The sequence below is a fragment of the Mycteria americana genome, chromosome 2 (genome assembly GCF_035582795.1).
Source record: "Mycteria americana isolate JAX WOST 10 ecotype Jacksonville Zoo and Gardens chromosome 2, USCA_MyAme_1.0, whole genome shotgun sequence".
NCBI lineage: Eukaryota > Metazoa > Chordata > Aves > Ciconiiformes > Ciconiidae > Mycteria > Mycteria americana.
In genome coordinates this window covers 53,426,702-53,443,891 of record NC_134366.1, presented here as the reverse complement: position 1 = coordinate 53,443,891, position 17,190 = coordinate 53,426,702, and the positions used below count along the sequence as shown (strand labels likewise).

At 40.1% G+C, this 17,190-nt stretch overlaps 1 protein-coding gene across 4 annotated transcripts in view; it reads left to right on the top strand.

Moving 5' to 3' along the window:
* Nucleotides 1–9,434, top strand: part of STARD3NL (STARD3 N-terminal like) — a 35,201-nt gene extending 25,767 nt beyond the window's left edge. The window contains exons 3-8 of one of the 4 annotated variants that reach the window (XM_075493449.1): nt 30–107; nt 2,098–2,175; nt 3,783–3,836; nt 3,939–4,056; nt 6,634–6,732; nt 9,365–9,434. In XM_075493449.1, the coding sequence (XP_075349564.1) occupies nt 30–107; nt 2,098–2,175; nt 3,783–3,836; nt 3,939–4,056; nt 6,634–6,732; nt 9,365–9,417 (480 nt within the window). In that variant the 3' untranslated portion in view covers nt 9,418–9,434. The remainder of the gene's footprint in view (nt 1–29; nt 108–2,097; nt 2,176–3,782; nt 3,837–3,938; nt 4,057–6,633; nt 6,733–9,364) is intronic. The other 3 variants (XM_075493451.1, XM_075493450.1, XM_075493452.1) reach the window with 3 other exon arrangements.
* Nucleotides 9,435–17,190: the final 7,756 nt, after the last annotated feature.

Here is a 17,190-nt window from a genome sequence, read left to right as displayed (position 1 = left end):
AAGCTGTGTGTTGTGTTGTTTCTTTGTAGGTAAAAGGAGGCATTGAGACTACCTTAGAGAAAGAAGTCCTACAATATGACTACTCTTCTTCATATTTTGATATATTTGTAAGTGTTCTTTTAAAACAAAAAAAAAAAAAAGAAAGCAGCAAAAGTAGTTTTCCCACATTCCTCCTTCCACAGATGTTCTTCCCTAGTTTGAGTCCTGTGAAAGGGTTGATCTTTTCTTGTTAATTTAAATTGAAGGACTTGTGCCAAATTTCACCCATCTAGGGGTTGCCCAGTCCTGCTTTGGCAGCAGGTTCATGGAGCCTGCGGATAGAGATGCTTAGGCACGCTTAAATTGCGTCTTCTGCTTTGGGGGGGCGCAGAAAAGCAGATGAAAAACTCAGTCAAGAATGTGAGACTGATGTAACATAAAGATAATTCATTAAGAGGACAAGACCAATAGTCCTCCAGCTATAAAATCATTTTGTTTAAACTGACACTTTTGTCCTTCCACAAAAATAAGTCAGTTGCAGCGAGGAGAGACTTGTTCCCAGGTTGGCCTGTATAGGTCAGGGTTTTTTCAGATTTCTGTGTTTTAACTCAAACAGGTTTTTTTAACATTGTACTAAAACCAGATGATCCTTGACTATGTATAAGCACCTTGGGCACATGGGAGGAACTCTACTGCATTAGGAAATTTCTCTGTCGTTCAGCAATGCTGTAGCTCTGTAGTTGCAATGCATTTTGCACTGCATGGAGCAAGTTACTGATCTCAACGTAAAAGCTGTTTCTTTACGGTTCTTCTAAAGGGCCTCATGTTTTTGCAAGACCATTAATTCTACCAGACCTTGTTTGCCTGGCAGAGATGAGTTGGTTTGGTATCAGTCATTTTATATTGATACCTATACCCAGAATCTCTCTTTGAAACTGGTGTAAAACCCCATCCTTGCTTCTGCATTGGACCATTTGCTGTGTCAAATGGAATGAGGTACCGGATACAAAAATTTCATAAGCTAGCAAACTATGCTACTTCTCCCTTTCTCTCTCATTATTTTGCTGGCAGGTTCTCCATGATAGACCTTACTGCAGAAAGCAAAAAATGTTATCTGTAAATGTTGGTGCTCTGGAATTTGTTTTGCCCTGTAGTTGAACCAAGGGTTAAAAACATGTAATGCAAAATAATAGACTTTTATTCCCTGGGAAGGGACTAGGTCATTGAATTCTGCAAAATGATTTGTGGGCTTATACAGCATTTCTTCTGTTTCTACTACACATCACTGAAACATATATATTTGCATAAGATTAAACGGGTTCATTATACCTCTGGCCATGTCTGTCCTTGATTTCTCTTCATTTTTAAGTGTTTGTTTCACATTTTTTAGATTGTGAACACATCTTTTAAAATAAGTTGGAGGCAATCTAATATCAAAGAATAAACAGAGAAATTGAAGGTTAGGGTCCCTGATTCAGAAATCTAATCTGTCTGCTATTGATTTCATTTTCTGGCCTAGAAATACCATAACTTACCTTTCTTTACTGCAAAATATTTGGAACAGCTTGCTATTGCAGGCATCTCCAGAAAGAATAATTGATTGTTGCAACATTAATATTTCAATAAATACTAAAAATTTAGTAAGTAGAAACTTTTAAAAAATTCTTCCCATTTTCTGATTGCATTTGTGAAGCCTTTACAGTTTTTAATGATATTCTTGTGCAGTAGCATACCGCTAAGATCAGTGAGATGCAGAGTGATGCTCAAGGTATTTGCTGGATTAACAGCATCTAGATTTAACTGCTTAGATTCCAGCCAGGTAAAATGGTCATGAACATACTTTCTGTAGCTTTCTTATGTTTCTAACTTATTTGTGGAATTGCACATGCTTGCATATTTGAGCCTACATAGGCATGTGAGTGGTGCCATTTGCTTTACAAATGGGAAATTATGTTCTATTTCTGTTTATAAGCACACATTCAAATTTGTTTCTCAATAACAGAACTTAGATTGTCCTGTTTTAAGTTGTTTTGAAACAGTATTTTCAGTGAGCTGAGAATCTTGTGGTTCTTCTGTGTTCTGAATTAACCAACAAATATTTTTTTCCTTTCTCTATAGCTACTGGCAGTCTTTCGATTTAAGGTGTTAATACTTGCATATGCAATGTGCAGACTGCGCCATTGGTGGGCAATAGCTGTGAGTAGTAGCCAAGCATAATGGAGTTTTAACTAGAATGGATCAAACAGACAAAATTTTAGATGCCTCTTAACGCTTGTATGTTAAGAATCATCTTGATGCTATATATGAAAATTCACTGTACAGTAACAGATTTAAAACTTCTGTTCTGGAATATTTTTAGCCTAAAGACAAGAATTTAATAGCAGAGTGGGTGTGGTTCTTATTAGGTATCATGTTAATACAAATTGAAGAATTATTTTGAATCCAGTATGGATGGCTAGTCTTAACTGCTTGTTACCTCTGACTTGTTAAATAATGTTTGAAATATATTTGCATTTGAAATGGTGAACTGTATTCAATAAGAAGAATTGGCATTATTGTACCAGAGATCCAGCTGTCCATTAACTTCCACATTCTTAGCTTTTTAGAGTTTTAGGTGCCACCCATTGAGCACTAGCACCTGTATTGCTTCATGCTCCAATACAAAATGTTGAATATGCATCTCTTCCTAGAAAGGAAGTTCTTGAGAACTGTAGGCAATCACAGTAGATTGGAGCAAATATCTTTAATGCAGCTGTACTGCGTGGATGAGAAAGAATGCAAAACTTGATGACAAATTCATACTTCCACCAGTCAGTACTATAGATTGTAATACAATAGGCATATTGCTGGCTTAGTGTGTTGTAAATCTTAGACTTCTTTTCCCTTACACTGTGGTAGGTGCACGTAGAATGTGTTCATGTATAACTTTCTTCAAGTGAGTAGCATGCAGTTTGTTTAGTAGTCTGAGATTACATGCCATGATTTTTTTGAAATTGTGTTATTAGTGTGGCACAAACACATATATAATAGCAACTGCTGCACTGATTGTGTTCATTTCTAAGTGCACGCCTCTCAAAATCTCTTACTCTTAGTTGTGTAGCTTTAGAGTATTTCTTCCAGTGACATCTTCCAACTTGATGCAGTTGTTTGTGAGATGGAGAGAGTGAACCCATCATGGTAGTAAGCAATTAGATATACAAAGCTTCACTGAAGGTTTTGCAGAAGCCATTAATCTTAAAATCCTACCTGTGCTTACCAGAAGCTAGTTAGGTCCTGCTATTATTTAAAGAATTGCTGGACCCAAATGCACTAATAGAGTTAGAAGCCTTGCTTAAGTGAACAGTACTTGTCCACTGCTTTTTTGGTTTTTTTTTTCAGACGTTTTATGCAGCCTGCCATTTTTTAAATATGTCAGGGAGTATCAAGTCTTCAAAGTGATTAATTTTTCACAATATCAGTATGTGAATTAAAATACTAATTCCAATTTACTCCTGCAAAGATGTTATGTTATATCTTATACAGTAAGATCACAATTTATATAACTCAGTATCTGTGTAGCATCTAAACTGCCTATCTGCTGTGTGGAAATCAACATTTGGAGATGTCCGTATTAAAAGTTATCTTTATTAAGGAGGTTATTTTACTAACACTTCAAGTTAATTGTATCATATTTGTTACGTTTTATTAATCTATGATGTTGCTGTTGCTGGTAAATATTTAAAGTTGCAACTGGTAGATAATGGCAGAAATGAGAAAGTAAATCCATTTATTAGTCTTAACTGTTCTTACCCTGTCTCTTTCAGTTTACAACAGCAGTGACCAGTGCCTTTTTATTAGCAAAAGTAATTATTTCACAGGTATATATTCTAATCAAATGTTTGTTTTACTTTGTTGTTTTCTTGAAAGCAAGATTCTTCAGGGTAATTTCTGTAATGTTGTGTGGTTTTGTTTCCTTCAAGCTGTTCTCACAGGGTGCTTTTGGCTACGTGCTGCCCATCATATCCTTCATACTTGCCTGGATTGAAACTTGGTTCTTGGACTTTAAAGTGTTACCGCAAGAAGCTGAAGAAGAGAACAGTAAGCTTTTGATATTTCCCCTCAGTCACTGCAGTTGGCAACATTCAATCCCATGTTATCTGGCAGAAGAATGCTTCTTTCAGCTTCTCAAAATTTGAAGAGCTGTGGGAAAATTAAATCATATAGCATAATTTTTCTTTTTCTGGAAAGGAATATATGCCTTCAAAGAAGTGGGTTTTTAATTAATTTAGGGAGGCAAAGTTAAAAGTTACAAGGGCCAGATCAGCAATTTGGCAGGCACTTAGGAACGTATATAATATTGTATGCTTAAGACATGAAAATTTAACTAACTTGGCCTTGTAAAATTTTATTTTCTGGGTAATGCATAGAATAAGTGTGTGGTTCCTCCTTTAGGAAGAGTAGGCACAATAACTAACTCAATGTCACTAACTCTTCTTTTGAGGTGGAAAAGGGAAAGCGAAGTATTGTGGAGAGACTGCTTCATGCGCAGACAGAATGAGACCAGAGCAAGTATGAATTTCATCCTCTTAAGATGAGGCAGCAGGTCATCTGACACTTGATGTATTCAACTAAATGGAGGAAACCCATTGATTTAGTTGAAAGAGAATATTGCTTGAGTGGTGAGGAAAAGAAAGCATAGATTTCTGCTACAGATGTTTTGTTAGTTTCAACAGCAGGAGAGTAATTATACAGCGAACCTGTTACTTGTGCATCATTACCTGAAACACAGTCTGAAACTCTGTTGGAAGGGCATGTCTGCCTGTTAGGTAAAATGAGAAATTTTACATGGGCATGGATGCCTCCATTTGTTTAGTGGTCTGAAATGCAATCTTTCTACTTTGATCTCTTCCCTCTTCTTTTCCACCACTCCAAGAAATAAGTTGGTTAAATGAGTACCCTCGGTTTTGCCTAGAGAAAGGGAAACTTAGGGTAGCTTCCCCCCCCCCCCCCCCCCTTTTAAGGGGGTGAGGCTGCATCACACTTATCTCAACAGATAAGAAATCTAACCAGTTCAGATACTTTTCCATTTTTTTTATACTGAATATTCATAGACAAAGAAAGTATTTGATACATACACATTTAAATACTTGATGATCATATTCATAAAATCGAGATGATATTGCTAAATCCCTGTGGGATTCAATGACACTTTCTTTTTCTTCATTCCTACTGAGCTTGAAATAGATGGTATTTATTTAGAAATATATGCTTTGGAGTTGAACTCTGCATATTTCCAAAAAAGATAGGGTTTCACTGGAAAATGCTGATTTTAAGCAATTAAGTCAGCCAAATGATAGGCACACTTGGATTGTGTTGTGTGGTGGTACTTATATAGTGCCTTATTTGCTTTTAAATCTGAGGCAGATAATGAAAACAGATTTTAATAGTTTTTGCTTTTTGACCAGGTATTTTTCTCTCCTATCTCTAGTGGGAGTGGAAGCTGACTTTTTTCCATCTTGCTGTTTTCTTTTTAAAAAAAAAAACAGAGGCAAACAAAAAAAAACCACCACAGCAACTATCTGCCTAATGCAACAGTGCTCATAATTTGGAGATGTTTTGTCTGTAACTTTAAAAAAGTGAAAAGAAAAAAGGGCAAAACTGTCTTTCCACTGAAGATTCCCAGCTCTAAAAGTTTCCTTCTGTGAGCAGGATTTAAAGCTAAAATCCAACCAGTATGTGTCTTCTAGTGTCTTGTGATTCATTGTTAAATATGGAGGCTGACCTTCCTCTTTTGGACAGAGCGGAAATATAAGTGAAATAGATGTCTCCTTTGGAGAATTTATACTGGTTAATAAGATAAATTGGTATGTAGAAATAGTAGTTTGAGTTGGAAAGAGATTTTTTAAATAACTGCTGGCTACCTCAGATAGCTCTCCTGATTCAGTAAACCATCAAGGTTTTCTTTTTTTTTTTCCCCATCAGTCTTCATGGGGCAGAGAGTAAGGGATGGAAGTTCAGTAGCCTTATGTTGACCTAAAAGGCCATCTTTGCCCTGTTATTATCAGAAGACCTGTTGATGGGAGTAAGGATGAGATGAATTAGCTTCTCTCCCAACCTCTTTTGGTTTTTTGTCCTGTATTAAACACACCAGAGTAGCCCCATGTCATTTCCAAATAATTTTCCTGATTTTAGATCAAATTGAGCCAAAAAGAGTGAAAGGTTGGAGTAACTAGGTATGTTGAGACAGATAGGTGAAGGCAAGCCATTAATGAGAAGTCTTAAAGTGGCAAAGTGAGAAAATAACTTATTTGGTTATGTGTGGCAGCTCACTGATCATTATAAATATATTTCAGAGTTTTAGTTAGCCAGTGAATATTGATGAATTTACATATGGCATCGTAATCATGCAATCACACATAGTAGAAGGAAGGATTCCTTAATTCATGTGTATAGTACCTCTGTTTTGCTGGAGTGTGTCTCCTTAGCTGCCTGAAGTAATATAGAAGACATAAATGTTAAATTAACAGTTTGCTTTTTTCCTGAGATATTTATTTATAGAAGTAACTTGTTAGGAATGCTAATATAATACATCAATCTTTAAGATTCTTCATCAATACTTGATCTTTAAGATGCTATGTGATAGCATTGAGGATTTGGTTTTTTTTTTCCTTTTAGGATTTTTGATAGCACAGGATGCGTCTGAACGAGCAGCTCTTCTTCACCCAGGAGTCCTCTCTGATGGGCAGTTCTATTCTCCTCCTGAATCTGTAGCAGGTAGCTATGTTCGCATAGTGAATAATTTTTCGTATTGACATTAAACTCCTTCATATTTCACCCCCTTCAGAGGGTAAGGCGGGGGAAGGGTGAAGGGAAAAAAATATATTTTCCTTTTTAAATGAAAGGTGTACTTTACAATCCTAAAATGAAAGATCCTTTTTTATTCAGTAATTCAGTTTAGTTATTACCTGTCAGATGAATTACAATACACGTAGTTAGTGGGGCTTCTGACATGCCCCAAAGGTCTTAAAAACAAGATGAGTCTGAAAGAAAATGGTACCACAACTGAAAGGAGGTGGTTATTGTTTGTTTCTCCATTGATGATCCTTATGGGTCCCTTCCAACTTGAGATATTCTGTGACTCTGTGATCTCTTATCTGCTAGCAGTAGTGTTTATGCAGCAATGCACTATTTAATCCAGCCTAAACTTGGAGCTTTACAGTATCTTAGGATAGACAGTGAACCTGAAACTGCTTTAAAGCAAACTGGAATTTCAATCAGAGGCTCTTTTCCTTTCTCATAACAAAAAGCAAAAGCCCTCTCTGTATAAAAAGGCTAGCTGTGTCAGTATATTAAACTGAGGGCGTTAATTACATCTTAACTCTGTGCATCATGTGCTTTGTTCTAGTTAAGGTATGAGCCAAGTAAACCAAAAAATAAATGGAAACAGTGCAAGATTTAAGAATGCATTTGCAGGCATTTCAAGGAAATGAGTAATTTCTTTATGGGTTGAGTGGATTTGAGTTATTTGAGGACACAGTGTGAACCCCCAAATCCTATGTCAGTCTTTTTACCCTAAAATGTAAATCTCTTCTTTAAAGCTGTGCTGTATTATGCAATATTTTAAAAATATTAATAACTGCTAATTGCTACAGATACGTTTGCCTATTTTGCATTATAGAGTTATACATGTTGGTGATATTTTTCAGTTTAATGGCTGTCTCTATGGTGGTTGAACATCTTGGCATAATGAATGACTTAGAGCTCCATCTAGGGATGACAAAGCATTAAGACAATGTCGAGTATAACTAATGATTCAAAGTGAAAATGTATTTTAGTTAAAGCTGTGAATCTGTCTTGAGGAATAATGGTTGGAAGTATTATGCTGGATTCAGCCTGGGATTTTTTTGGCAATAGAATATACAGTGTGAGAGGAAGCGTAAGTGGAGCTAACATGTTTTCCTTAGCAGTTTGGCTGGGTCAATGTTGCATGTGCAGTGAGCTATCGTGCCTCAGCATGTGTGTGGTGACTACAGGTATATGACTGTGCCATTGCTTTCAGCTTATCGAATGGTTGCTTGTCACCTGGGTTTCAATAACAGCTCACGTGCCTTCTCCTAGTCTGCCCTAACTGCCAAGTAAATTTGTTGAAGCACCCTTTATAGGTATGAGAAGCAAAAGAAACAGTCAAAGGAATATATTTGAACTAAAACACACATGCTGGTAGTCACAAAGTATTCTGAAACTGTTAGATGATGTACAGTAAAAATAGCTCACAATTAAAAATATTTTCTTGAAAATTTAACATTTCTTTCAGATAAACTATGTGTTGTTCTAAGAAAGCAATTTTTGGTCAATTTGCCTTACATATTGATTGGAAAAATATTTAGAGATAAACTATTCCCCATGATCATGCAGAGAGGAATAAACCCCTCTGCTGACATGGCAACATGTCTAAAAACAAACCTTTGCTGTCAGGAGGTGACATTTAAAACAGGCTCTGTTGGAATTTTCAGCATATTTATCTTTTTATGTCTTCCTTGAAGATGCACATGTCCAGGGCCATACCCTTTTCCATCCACTTCTTTATATGGGTTCACCCTTCAACCCATATAAAGGGGTTGGGAGTCTCATTTAAAAGTGCCCAAGACATGTATGGTGAAATACATGGGATCATAATTTCCTCAGTTGTCCCTGCCAAGGGCTAACTTCCGCAAGGACTGACTGCCACCTACAACTGATACATCAAGCCACCGTCCTGCAAAGCAGTGCCTCCAGCAGGAGCTGTCTCTGGGCACGTAGCCCTGTGACCAGCTAAGTTTTCTTTTTGTGGCCTTCCAGGGCTTTGTCACAGCAGAGAGCTGAAAGCAGGCAGGGGACAAGGAGAAGAGAACTGGGCAGGGAGAGGCAGAGGGAGCTGTCTGGTTTCTGGCTTAGAGTGAGACAATCTCTTGCCCAAACACTAGATACAGAAATTATTAATTTGTAAAGCAGTATTTCTGGCTGCTTTGAAAGTGTCTTCTGAAGTTGTGTTCCAAAGGGCAGGATGTAGCAAGTGGGAAAATCTGCTTGTCAGTGAGCACATGTGGAGTTGATTGTCCTAAGTGTGTTGTAGTGAAATCTTGAAGCACTTGCAAACTGAATCCATTGACAGGGTAGGTATTTCAAGAATGATCCCAGTGCTGGGTTTTGGGTTTGATAACTGTTAAAAAAACCTTTCAATGTGAAACATCCAAAAAGATAAGAAATCCAAAATAAAAAGTAAGTATTTTTATGGTAAATAGTTGCTTTGAATTGCCTTTTGATAAGCCATTACCAGTGGTGGTCTGCTTTTTTCTTTCTCCTTTGTCTTTGTCTTTTTTTCTTCTTCTCTCAAATGATCTAATAGCATTCTTGTCTTCCTCTTCAGGATCTGATGAAGACTCCGAAGAAAAACAAGACAGTGAAAAACCAGTTGTATAGCATATATGAAAAAGCAGGTAAGTTCCTTTGCATAGAAACTGAATATTCCTAAAAATATTTTTTTCTTAGTTCCTTCCCAGGTAATCTGAACAGTGGGCGTTCTAAGTAATCTGAATTTAGCAGTTCATAATCTCTGAACCCAGTCTGTCTGTCTTAGCAACCTTCAAGCAGGAAATCCTGCCAGGCTCTTGAGAGCCTGTAGTTGGGGTCCTCTGCTGATGAGTTCCGGTTAACTCAGGCCCAGGGGTCTGAGAGCGCTGTTCTGGAGTATAATGTTAAAGGCTGCAGGCTCGGGATGGAACGCCTCCAGCATTTATCTGTTGGCTGTCCTGGAAAGGACAATAGTGGACCAGATGTGTAAAAGCTACTTTTTTTGGAAGTGGGAGAGAGATTTCTTTGGAGATGGTAATGCAAGAGTGCTAGGAAGAGATTTTCTTTTAGTTTAGGTCTAGGACAAATATACTCATCTTGAAGATTGCATGGGCAAAACTACTTTGATATTTCCCCTCCTGAGTCTCTTTAATACTACAAATGAGTTACATGGGAGCAGCTGTGCCTTAAGATTTTTGAAGTGTACTTTGGTTAAATATGAGAGATTATTTCCTTATTTTGGAAATTACTTCATTTACTTCTGGAATTATTTTGCCCCATGCTTTCACTTCACCACACGTGGCAAAGCTCAAGCTAGGGGAGGTATTAAATGTTCTTGAGAAGCTGAAGCTTCTGATTTGAAATCTTCTAGTGCTTGCCTGGAAGAGTGGATGACCTTTTCTTTTCAGCCTCCCCATTTTCAGTATCTGTTTTCTTGACTTGCATCTTCATTCATCCTGACTTGTGTAATCTGTTACAGAAAGAAAATCTGAGGGAAGTTGTTGGGGTTTGGAAACTGGCAACAGAGTCTGTGGCTGACTTGCTGGTGGAGCTGCTGACAGGAGAATTTATTCATTAGAAAGCAAAGGGAATGGTTCCCATGTACTGTAATACCTCACAAAGATGTACCTTGTTGACATATGTATATTAGGTTGCCTCCCAGGTGGTATGAAAATATTTGTCCATGATGTATTTTATTATTCAGTGATTCCTGAAGTTGATCCTTCTAATAACTAGGTAATTACTGGAAAGTGTTGTCTTGTGTACTTAATCAAGAGACTGGTAATATAATGAAGTAAAACTTCTCTATGGTGGAAGTATATTTAATGATTGTTGGGACTCACTAGGTAAAATTATTTTATGTTATTGCAAGTTTGTCATTAGTTTTATGTTTACTTTTTTAACTCCATGCATTTTCTTTTTTAATGGATATGTTCACTTTCTAAAATAAAAATGTTAAAACATGGGTAATGCATTATGATATTCTGTTGCTTTATCAACTGAAAATCTGCATGTACCACTCCTTTATTTCTTGTGGGGTAATGAGGATTCCAGTTTGCATAGATTTTGTGCAAAATGTGTTACAGTGCTGTTTGGCTTCCTGTGGCGATGCAGTGTTAGTGGTAATGGAACATCATTTCTTTGTTGCATATGTGATATCAAAAGGATGCAAGGAGCTTTTTGAAATAACTTAGTTCCCACTCCTGTACTGGTGGTGGATGTCCTTCGGGTTCAAGGAAGAAACTGGAGTAAGGACACACAATGGTTAGAGGGACGGGGTGCTAGTATGGGCCCTCAACCTGTTGCCCAGGGGCGTGCTGGGGACACTGCACCACAGTCAAAGTCTTGTGTAGATGAGCTAGGGGCTCCTGAGGTAGTAGGAGCCAACAAGGAAACTTCCGTGGAACACCTGAAGAGAAACAAGGGGTGTTCCACTAGGAAGGTGACATGGCCGACAGCCCAGATGAAGTGTCTCTACACGAATGCATGCAGCATGGGCAACAAACAGGAGGAGTTGGAAGCTACTGTGCTGCTAGAAAGCTATGACCTGATTGCTGTTCCTGAAACCTGGTGGGACGAATCCCATGACTGGAGTGTGGCTATCGATGGCTAGAGGCTGTTCAGAAGGGACAGGTGGGGAAGGAGGGGCAGAGGTGTTGCCCTCTATATCAAGAAATGGATAGAGCGTGAAGAGCTGTCCCTGAAGAATAGCCACGAGCAGGTTGAAAGCTTATGGGTAAGAATTAGACACCAAGGCAACAAAGGGAACCTTGTGGCTGGTGTCTACTACAGGCTGCCTGATCAAGGGGAGCCTACTGATGAAACCTTCCTCCAGCTACAGGAGGCTTCACGCTCGCAAGCTCTTGTCCTACTGGGGGACTTCAACCACCCCAACATCTGCAGGAAAAGTAGCATGAGCTGTAGGCATTGAGGATAATTTCTTAACCCAGGTAATAGACAACCCTACCTCAGGGGATGCGATACTGGACCTGATGGTCACCAATGCAAGTAAGCTCATCAATGATGTCAAGATTGGAGGCAGCCTAGGCTGCAGTGATCACGCATTGGTGGAGTTCACAGTCCTGAGGGATATGGGACAGGTGAGGAGTATAGTCAGGACCCTAAATCTTAGGAAAGCAAACTTCCAGCTCTTCAAGGAGTTTGTCAGTAGGACCCCCTGGGAAACTGCCCTCAGGGACAGGGGAGCAGAACAGAGCTGGCAGATCTTTAAGGATGCTTTCCATAGAGCACAAGAGCTCTCAGTCCCCAGATGTAGGAAATCAGGCAAGGAAGAGAAGACACCAGCATGGCTAAGTTGAGACATGCTGGTCAAACTATAGAGCAAGAGGGAACTGCACAGGCAGTGAAAGCAGGGACAGGTAACCTGGGAAGAGTATAGGGACACTGCCCGCTTGTGTAGGGATGGGGTCAGGAAGGCCAAGGCACGGCTGGAGTTGAACTTGGCAAGGGATGCAAAGAATAACAAGAAGGGCTTCTACAGGTATATCAACCAGAAAAGGAAAGTTAAAGAAAGCGTACCTCCACTGATGAAAAGAATGGTGACCTAGTATCAACAGACAAGAAGAAGACTGAGGTACTCAACTTTTTTGCTTCAGTCTTCTCTGGCAACTGCTCTCTTCCCGATACAATGGACAACATGTTGGGGACCAGGGGGGTAAAGCCCCTCCCACTGTAAGGGAAGATCAGGTTTGTGACCACCTGAGGAACCTGAACATACATAAGTCTATGGGACCTGAGGAGATGCATCCCAGAGTCCTGAGGGAACTGGCTGATGTAGTGGCCAAGCAACTCTCCATGATATTTGAAAAGTCATGGCAGTCAGGTGAAGTCCCTGGTGACTGGAAGAAGGGAAACATTGCACCCATCTTTAAAAAGGGTAGAAAGGAGGACCCTGGGAACTACCGACCTGTCAGCCTCACCTCTGTGCCTGGGAAGATCATGGAACAGATCTTCCTAGAAGCTATGCTAGAGCACATGGAGGACAGGGAGGTGATTTGAGACAGCCAGCATGGCTTTACCAAGGGCAAGTCCTGCCTGACCAACATAGTGGCTTTCTACGATGGAGTTACCACATCAGTGGACAAGGGAAAAGCAGTGGATGTCATCTATCTGGACTTCTGTAAAGCCTTTGACATGGTCCCCCACAACATCCTTCTCTCTAAATTGGAGAGATACAGATTTGATGGGTAGACTGTTCAGTGGATGAGGAATTGGTTGGATGGTCACATCCAGAGGGTAGCAGTCAACGGCTCAATGTCCAGATGGAGATCAGTGACGAGTGGTGTCCCTCAAGGGTCTGTACTGGGACCAGTGCTGTTCAATATTTTCATCGATGACATTGACAGCGAGATCGAGTGCACTCTCAGCAAGTTTGCAGATGCCACCAAGCTGAGTGGTGCAGTTGACATGCCAGAAGGACAGGATGTCATCCAGAGGGACCTGGACAAGCTGGAGAAGTGGGCCTGTGTGAACCTCATGAGGTTCAACAAGGCCAAGTGCAGGGTCCTGGGTTGGGGCAATCCTTGGTTTCAATACAGGCTGGGAGATGATGTGATCAAGAGCAGCCCTGCGAAAAAGGACTTGGGGGTACCGATGGACAAAAAGCTGGACATGAGCTGGCAATGTCTGCTCACAGCCCAGAAGGCCAACCATGTCCTGGGCCGCATCAAAAGAAGCGTGGCCAGCAGGTCGAGGGAGGCGATTCTGCCCCTGTACTGTGCTCTGATGAGACCTCACCTGGAGTACTGCATCCAGCTCTGGAGCCCTCAGCACAAGAAGGACATGGAGCTGTTGGAGCGAGTCCAGAGGAGGGCCATGAAAATGATCCAAGGGCTGGAGCACCTCTCCTACGAGGACAGGCTGAGAGAGTTGGGGTTGTTCAGCCTGGAGAAGAGAAGGCTGTGGGGAGTCCTTATAGCAGCCTTCCAGTACTTAAAGGGGGCCTATAGGAAAGATGGGACAGACTTTTTAGCAAGGTCTGTTGTGACAGGACAAGGAACAATGGTTTTAAACTAAGGGAGGGCAGATTTAGACTGCATTTAAGAAAGTTTTTTTTACAATGAGGGGGGTGAGGCACTGGGACAGGTTGCCCAGAGAGGTAGTGGAGGCCCCATCCCTGGAAACATTCAAGGTCAGGTTGGATGGGGCTCTGAGCAACCTGATCTAGTTAAAGATGACCCTGCTCTTGCAAGGGGATTGGACTAGATGACCTGTAAAGGGCCCTTCCAATCCAAAGCATTCTATGATTCTAAGTGATCCTTTGCCAACACTAGTATTACCCCAGTAGGGAGAGGAAGGTAGTCAATTTTTCAATTTAGCTGTGTAAGATGCGTATTTTCAGATATGGATCTTAAGTGTTAACCGATGCTTGATCAAAAAAGTTTTAGGTAACACCTAATTTCTACCTGAAGAGGAATGTAAGTGTTGTAGCTTTCCTTATATAGCCATCAGGTTTTATTAGCAACCTGCACAGGTACCACTGTATTCTTCACATGTTAACTCATGCGTATGGACTACATTGCTTTGTGATGTTTCCTTTGCTGTGGAACAGAAGCATAGTGGGTAGAAGACAGGATGGGCTGTGGTCTATCTCTTCCAATCACAGCTTTTCTTTGAAGCAGTAGTGACTGTTTCAGTTTACAGGATTTTTCCACTAAAAGCACAAACCAAAAGCCAGTCCTCAAAGCATTAAAACATACATTGGCTTCCTCTTAATTCAGTCCCAACAAATCAATAAACTAGCAGCAGGGGGTTGTAAGCCACTGCAGCTGTCCAACTCACAGCCATGAATTTGATGAGCCCCAGAAACTGCAGATGGATACCCATGTTCAACACTGTTTAGGGCTGTGTGGATGCAAGATTTCTTTTCTCTTTTCAGCTTTGGGTATGAGACATTGCAAGTGGGCTGGGAGATCATTTAATAAAAGTGGGCTTGAGTGATGAATGTCATCACTTGCTTAGTTGTCCTATTGGAGCTGAGGTTACAGCACCGAATAAAGACCATTCTGGGGGCAGTACAAGGGGAAAGGGGGGGGAGAGAGAGAGATGAAAATGATGCTATTGAAGTCTGCAAGTGCTACATTTAAGCAGATGTTTTGAGAATACCTTCACAGCTATTTGATTTCACTTTAGTTGCTATCAAGCTTTAACAGTAAAATCATCACCTGCCTTTTTGCTCCAAATAACAGTTCTGTAAATAAGTCTATGACTAAAAGATTAGGCAGTCTACCTTCATATTGAAGATCAGTATAAATCAAAGGCAGTAAGTGGTTACCTGGGCTACAGTATGCTATTTCTAAAATTCTCTTCTGTGACTGCTGGATGAAAAAAATAATCAAGGATCAAGTCTATCACTTAGGTCACTTCAAAATATTCAAGATCTGTTTCAGAGGGTGCAGGTCAGAATAAATCATCAGAAGAAAAAAAGAAATCAAAACCTGTCATTTAACAATGCTGGAATGTTCCTAACCAAATATTAAACTCAATGAGAAAAATGCATCTGGGATAGGAGGTCAAAAGTTCCATTAAACATATGAATTTTATCTAGGTGCATGATTTATTTGAACACCTTCCTCAATCTGCAATATGGAATTCCTCTGGAAATTTAAGAAATGCAACTTATTCTCAGTGCCTGCTTCCTCCTGCAGTTCAGTACTCAGAAAAATTAGGAAAAGGGAATTAATACAAAATCATTAGCTGTAAAGCAGAACAAGCCATATGCACTAGTGACAGAAAATCCTTGGGGGGGGGAAGGGTGGTATTTTATTATACCAAACATGAATGAATATATGGCAAATGTAAGGTTTTACAAGCCTCTCCTAAACCAGCATGTTTTCTTCCTGTGGTGCATGGTTCAGGCTCTCTGTATATTGAGCTAAATGAGATGCCCCATTTTCATACATGGGTAGTTTGCCAAGGAAATTACTCCCTTTGGCACATCCACAAACAGTTCTGGTTGCTGCCATGAGAGGTTGTATCTCCTGGAAATCTAAAATGCATCAGTTATAGTATAGAAAAGAGTTAAAACACTCAATCCGAAATAATTTTGTTCACTCCTCTCAGACCTACCTGAAAAACCTGTGAAGTTGACTCAAAAACTCAGTTGTTCAATCCTGCCCTTCCCCAGGATGTTTCCCCTCTCCTTGGGCAACCCCAAAGACATCCCTGGAAGCACTTTCCACCAGCCTTTCCTAGAAAATGCTGCCTGCTTTTCGTTTCTAGCACAAAAGAGATTGTTCATGTGAAAGCCAGTGGTAATGGACTAATTACTTGGCATGACAGTCTGACAGCAAGCTGACTTACCTTGTACTTAGAACAGCTCTGAAGTGGTAAGCCTTATCCATGTACCTCAGACATGGTTTGTCTCCAAGGTGTCCTTCTGGGACAGTACACCAGCTCCTCAGGGATGGTTCCTCTGGCAGTAGTGTCCTGCAAGCATACCCAGTAGGAAAAATACAGCAACAGAGCTCTTGTCACAATAGAGCCAGGGTGAAGCACCCACGTCTCCCAGCTTGGCAAAGCTCTTGCTTCTGCCTTTAGGAGAAACGTGGACTCTTCTTTCAGGGACTGAGAATTGCATTTGAAGAATGATCACCGCTCATTTTGGTGTCACCTAGAGAGGTCCCCTGGCAGCAGGTAGATGATTTTTGAAATTAACTAGCATGATTGAACCCTGCTATGTTTTAAACATTGGAAGGAAGGAGCTTGAGATGAATGACCTTGAATCTGGCTTACTGAGATTCGGGGACAGTACAATACTGGCTGTCATGGTAGATTTCTCAAAGTTGATTTGGTTTTGCTGATGCAAGTTGCGCTCAGAAAAACAACAAAATAATAGCAGAATCTAGAGTTGAGCGTGTTGAGCATTTAACTCTGCTAAACTAATGTATGTCAGGCCTGGAGAACTGTTTTCATATAACTCTTCTGTTTTCCTGCGAGTCATGAGCAATTGAGCTGATTTGAGCAGCTAAACAAGCAGGCAAGAAAGAAGCTCGCCCTGAGGTTTTCTAGTTTTGAAAAGCTGAATCTGAACTGTTGTAAACACAGCAAATATAGCTGTGTGCTGTTTGCAATGTGTTGGGCTTGCTTTTCATTGGCCTTGAAAAGGAGATTTGAAATGAGTCTTGTTTCATGAAGCAGATTTGAATGTATAATCTAAAAAGAAAAAAAACCCCAAACCCGCACAACCCAGCAAGGTGTTAACCAAACTGATAGCATTAGCTGGTTGTCATTTTGTAATCCATGACAGGTTTAGGAATGCTTTGACTGATGATTTATTGCAATCTTAACTTCAAAATATATTCTGCAAGAAACATTTCCTGCATTTTTTTCCTCCTTAGGAACACAGTTAACCTGTATCAGGTTGCTTAAAGGTCTGAACTA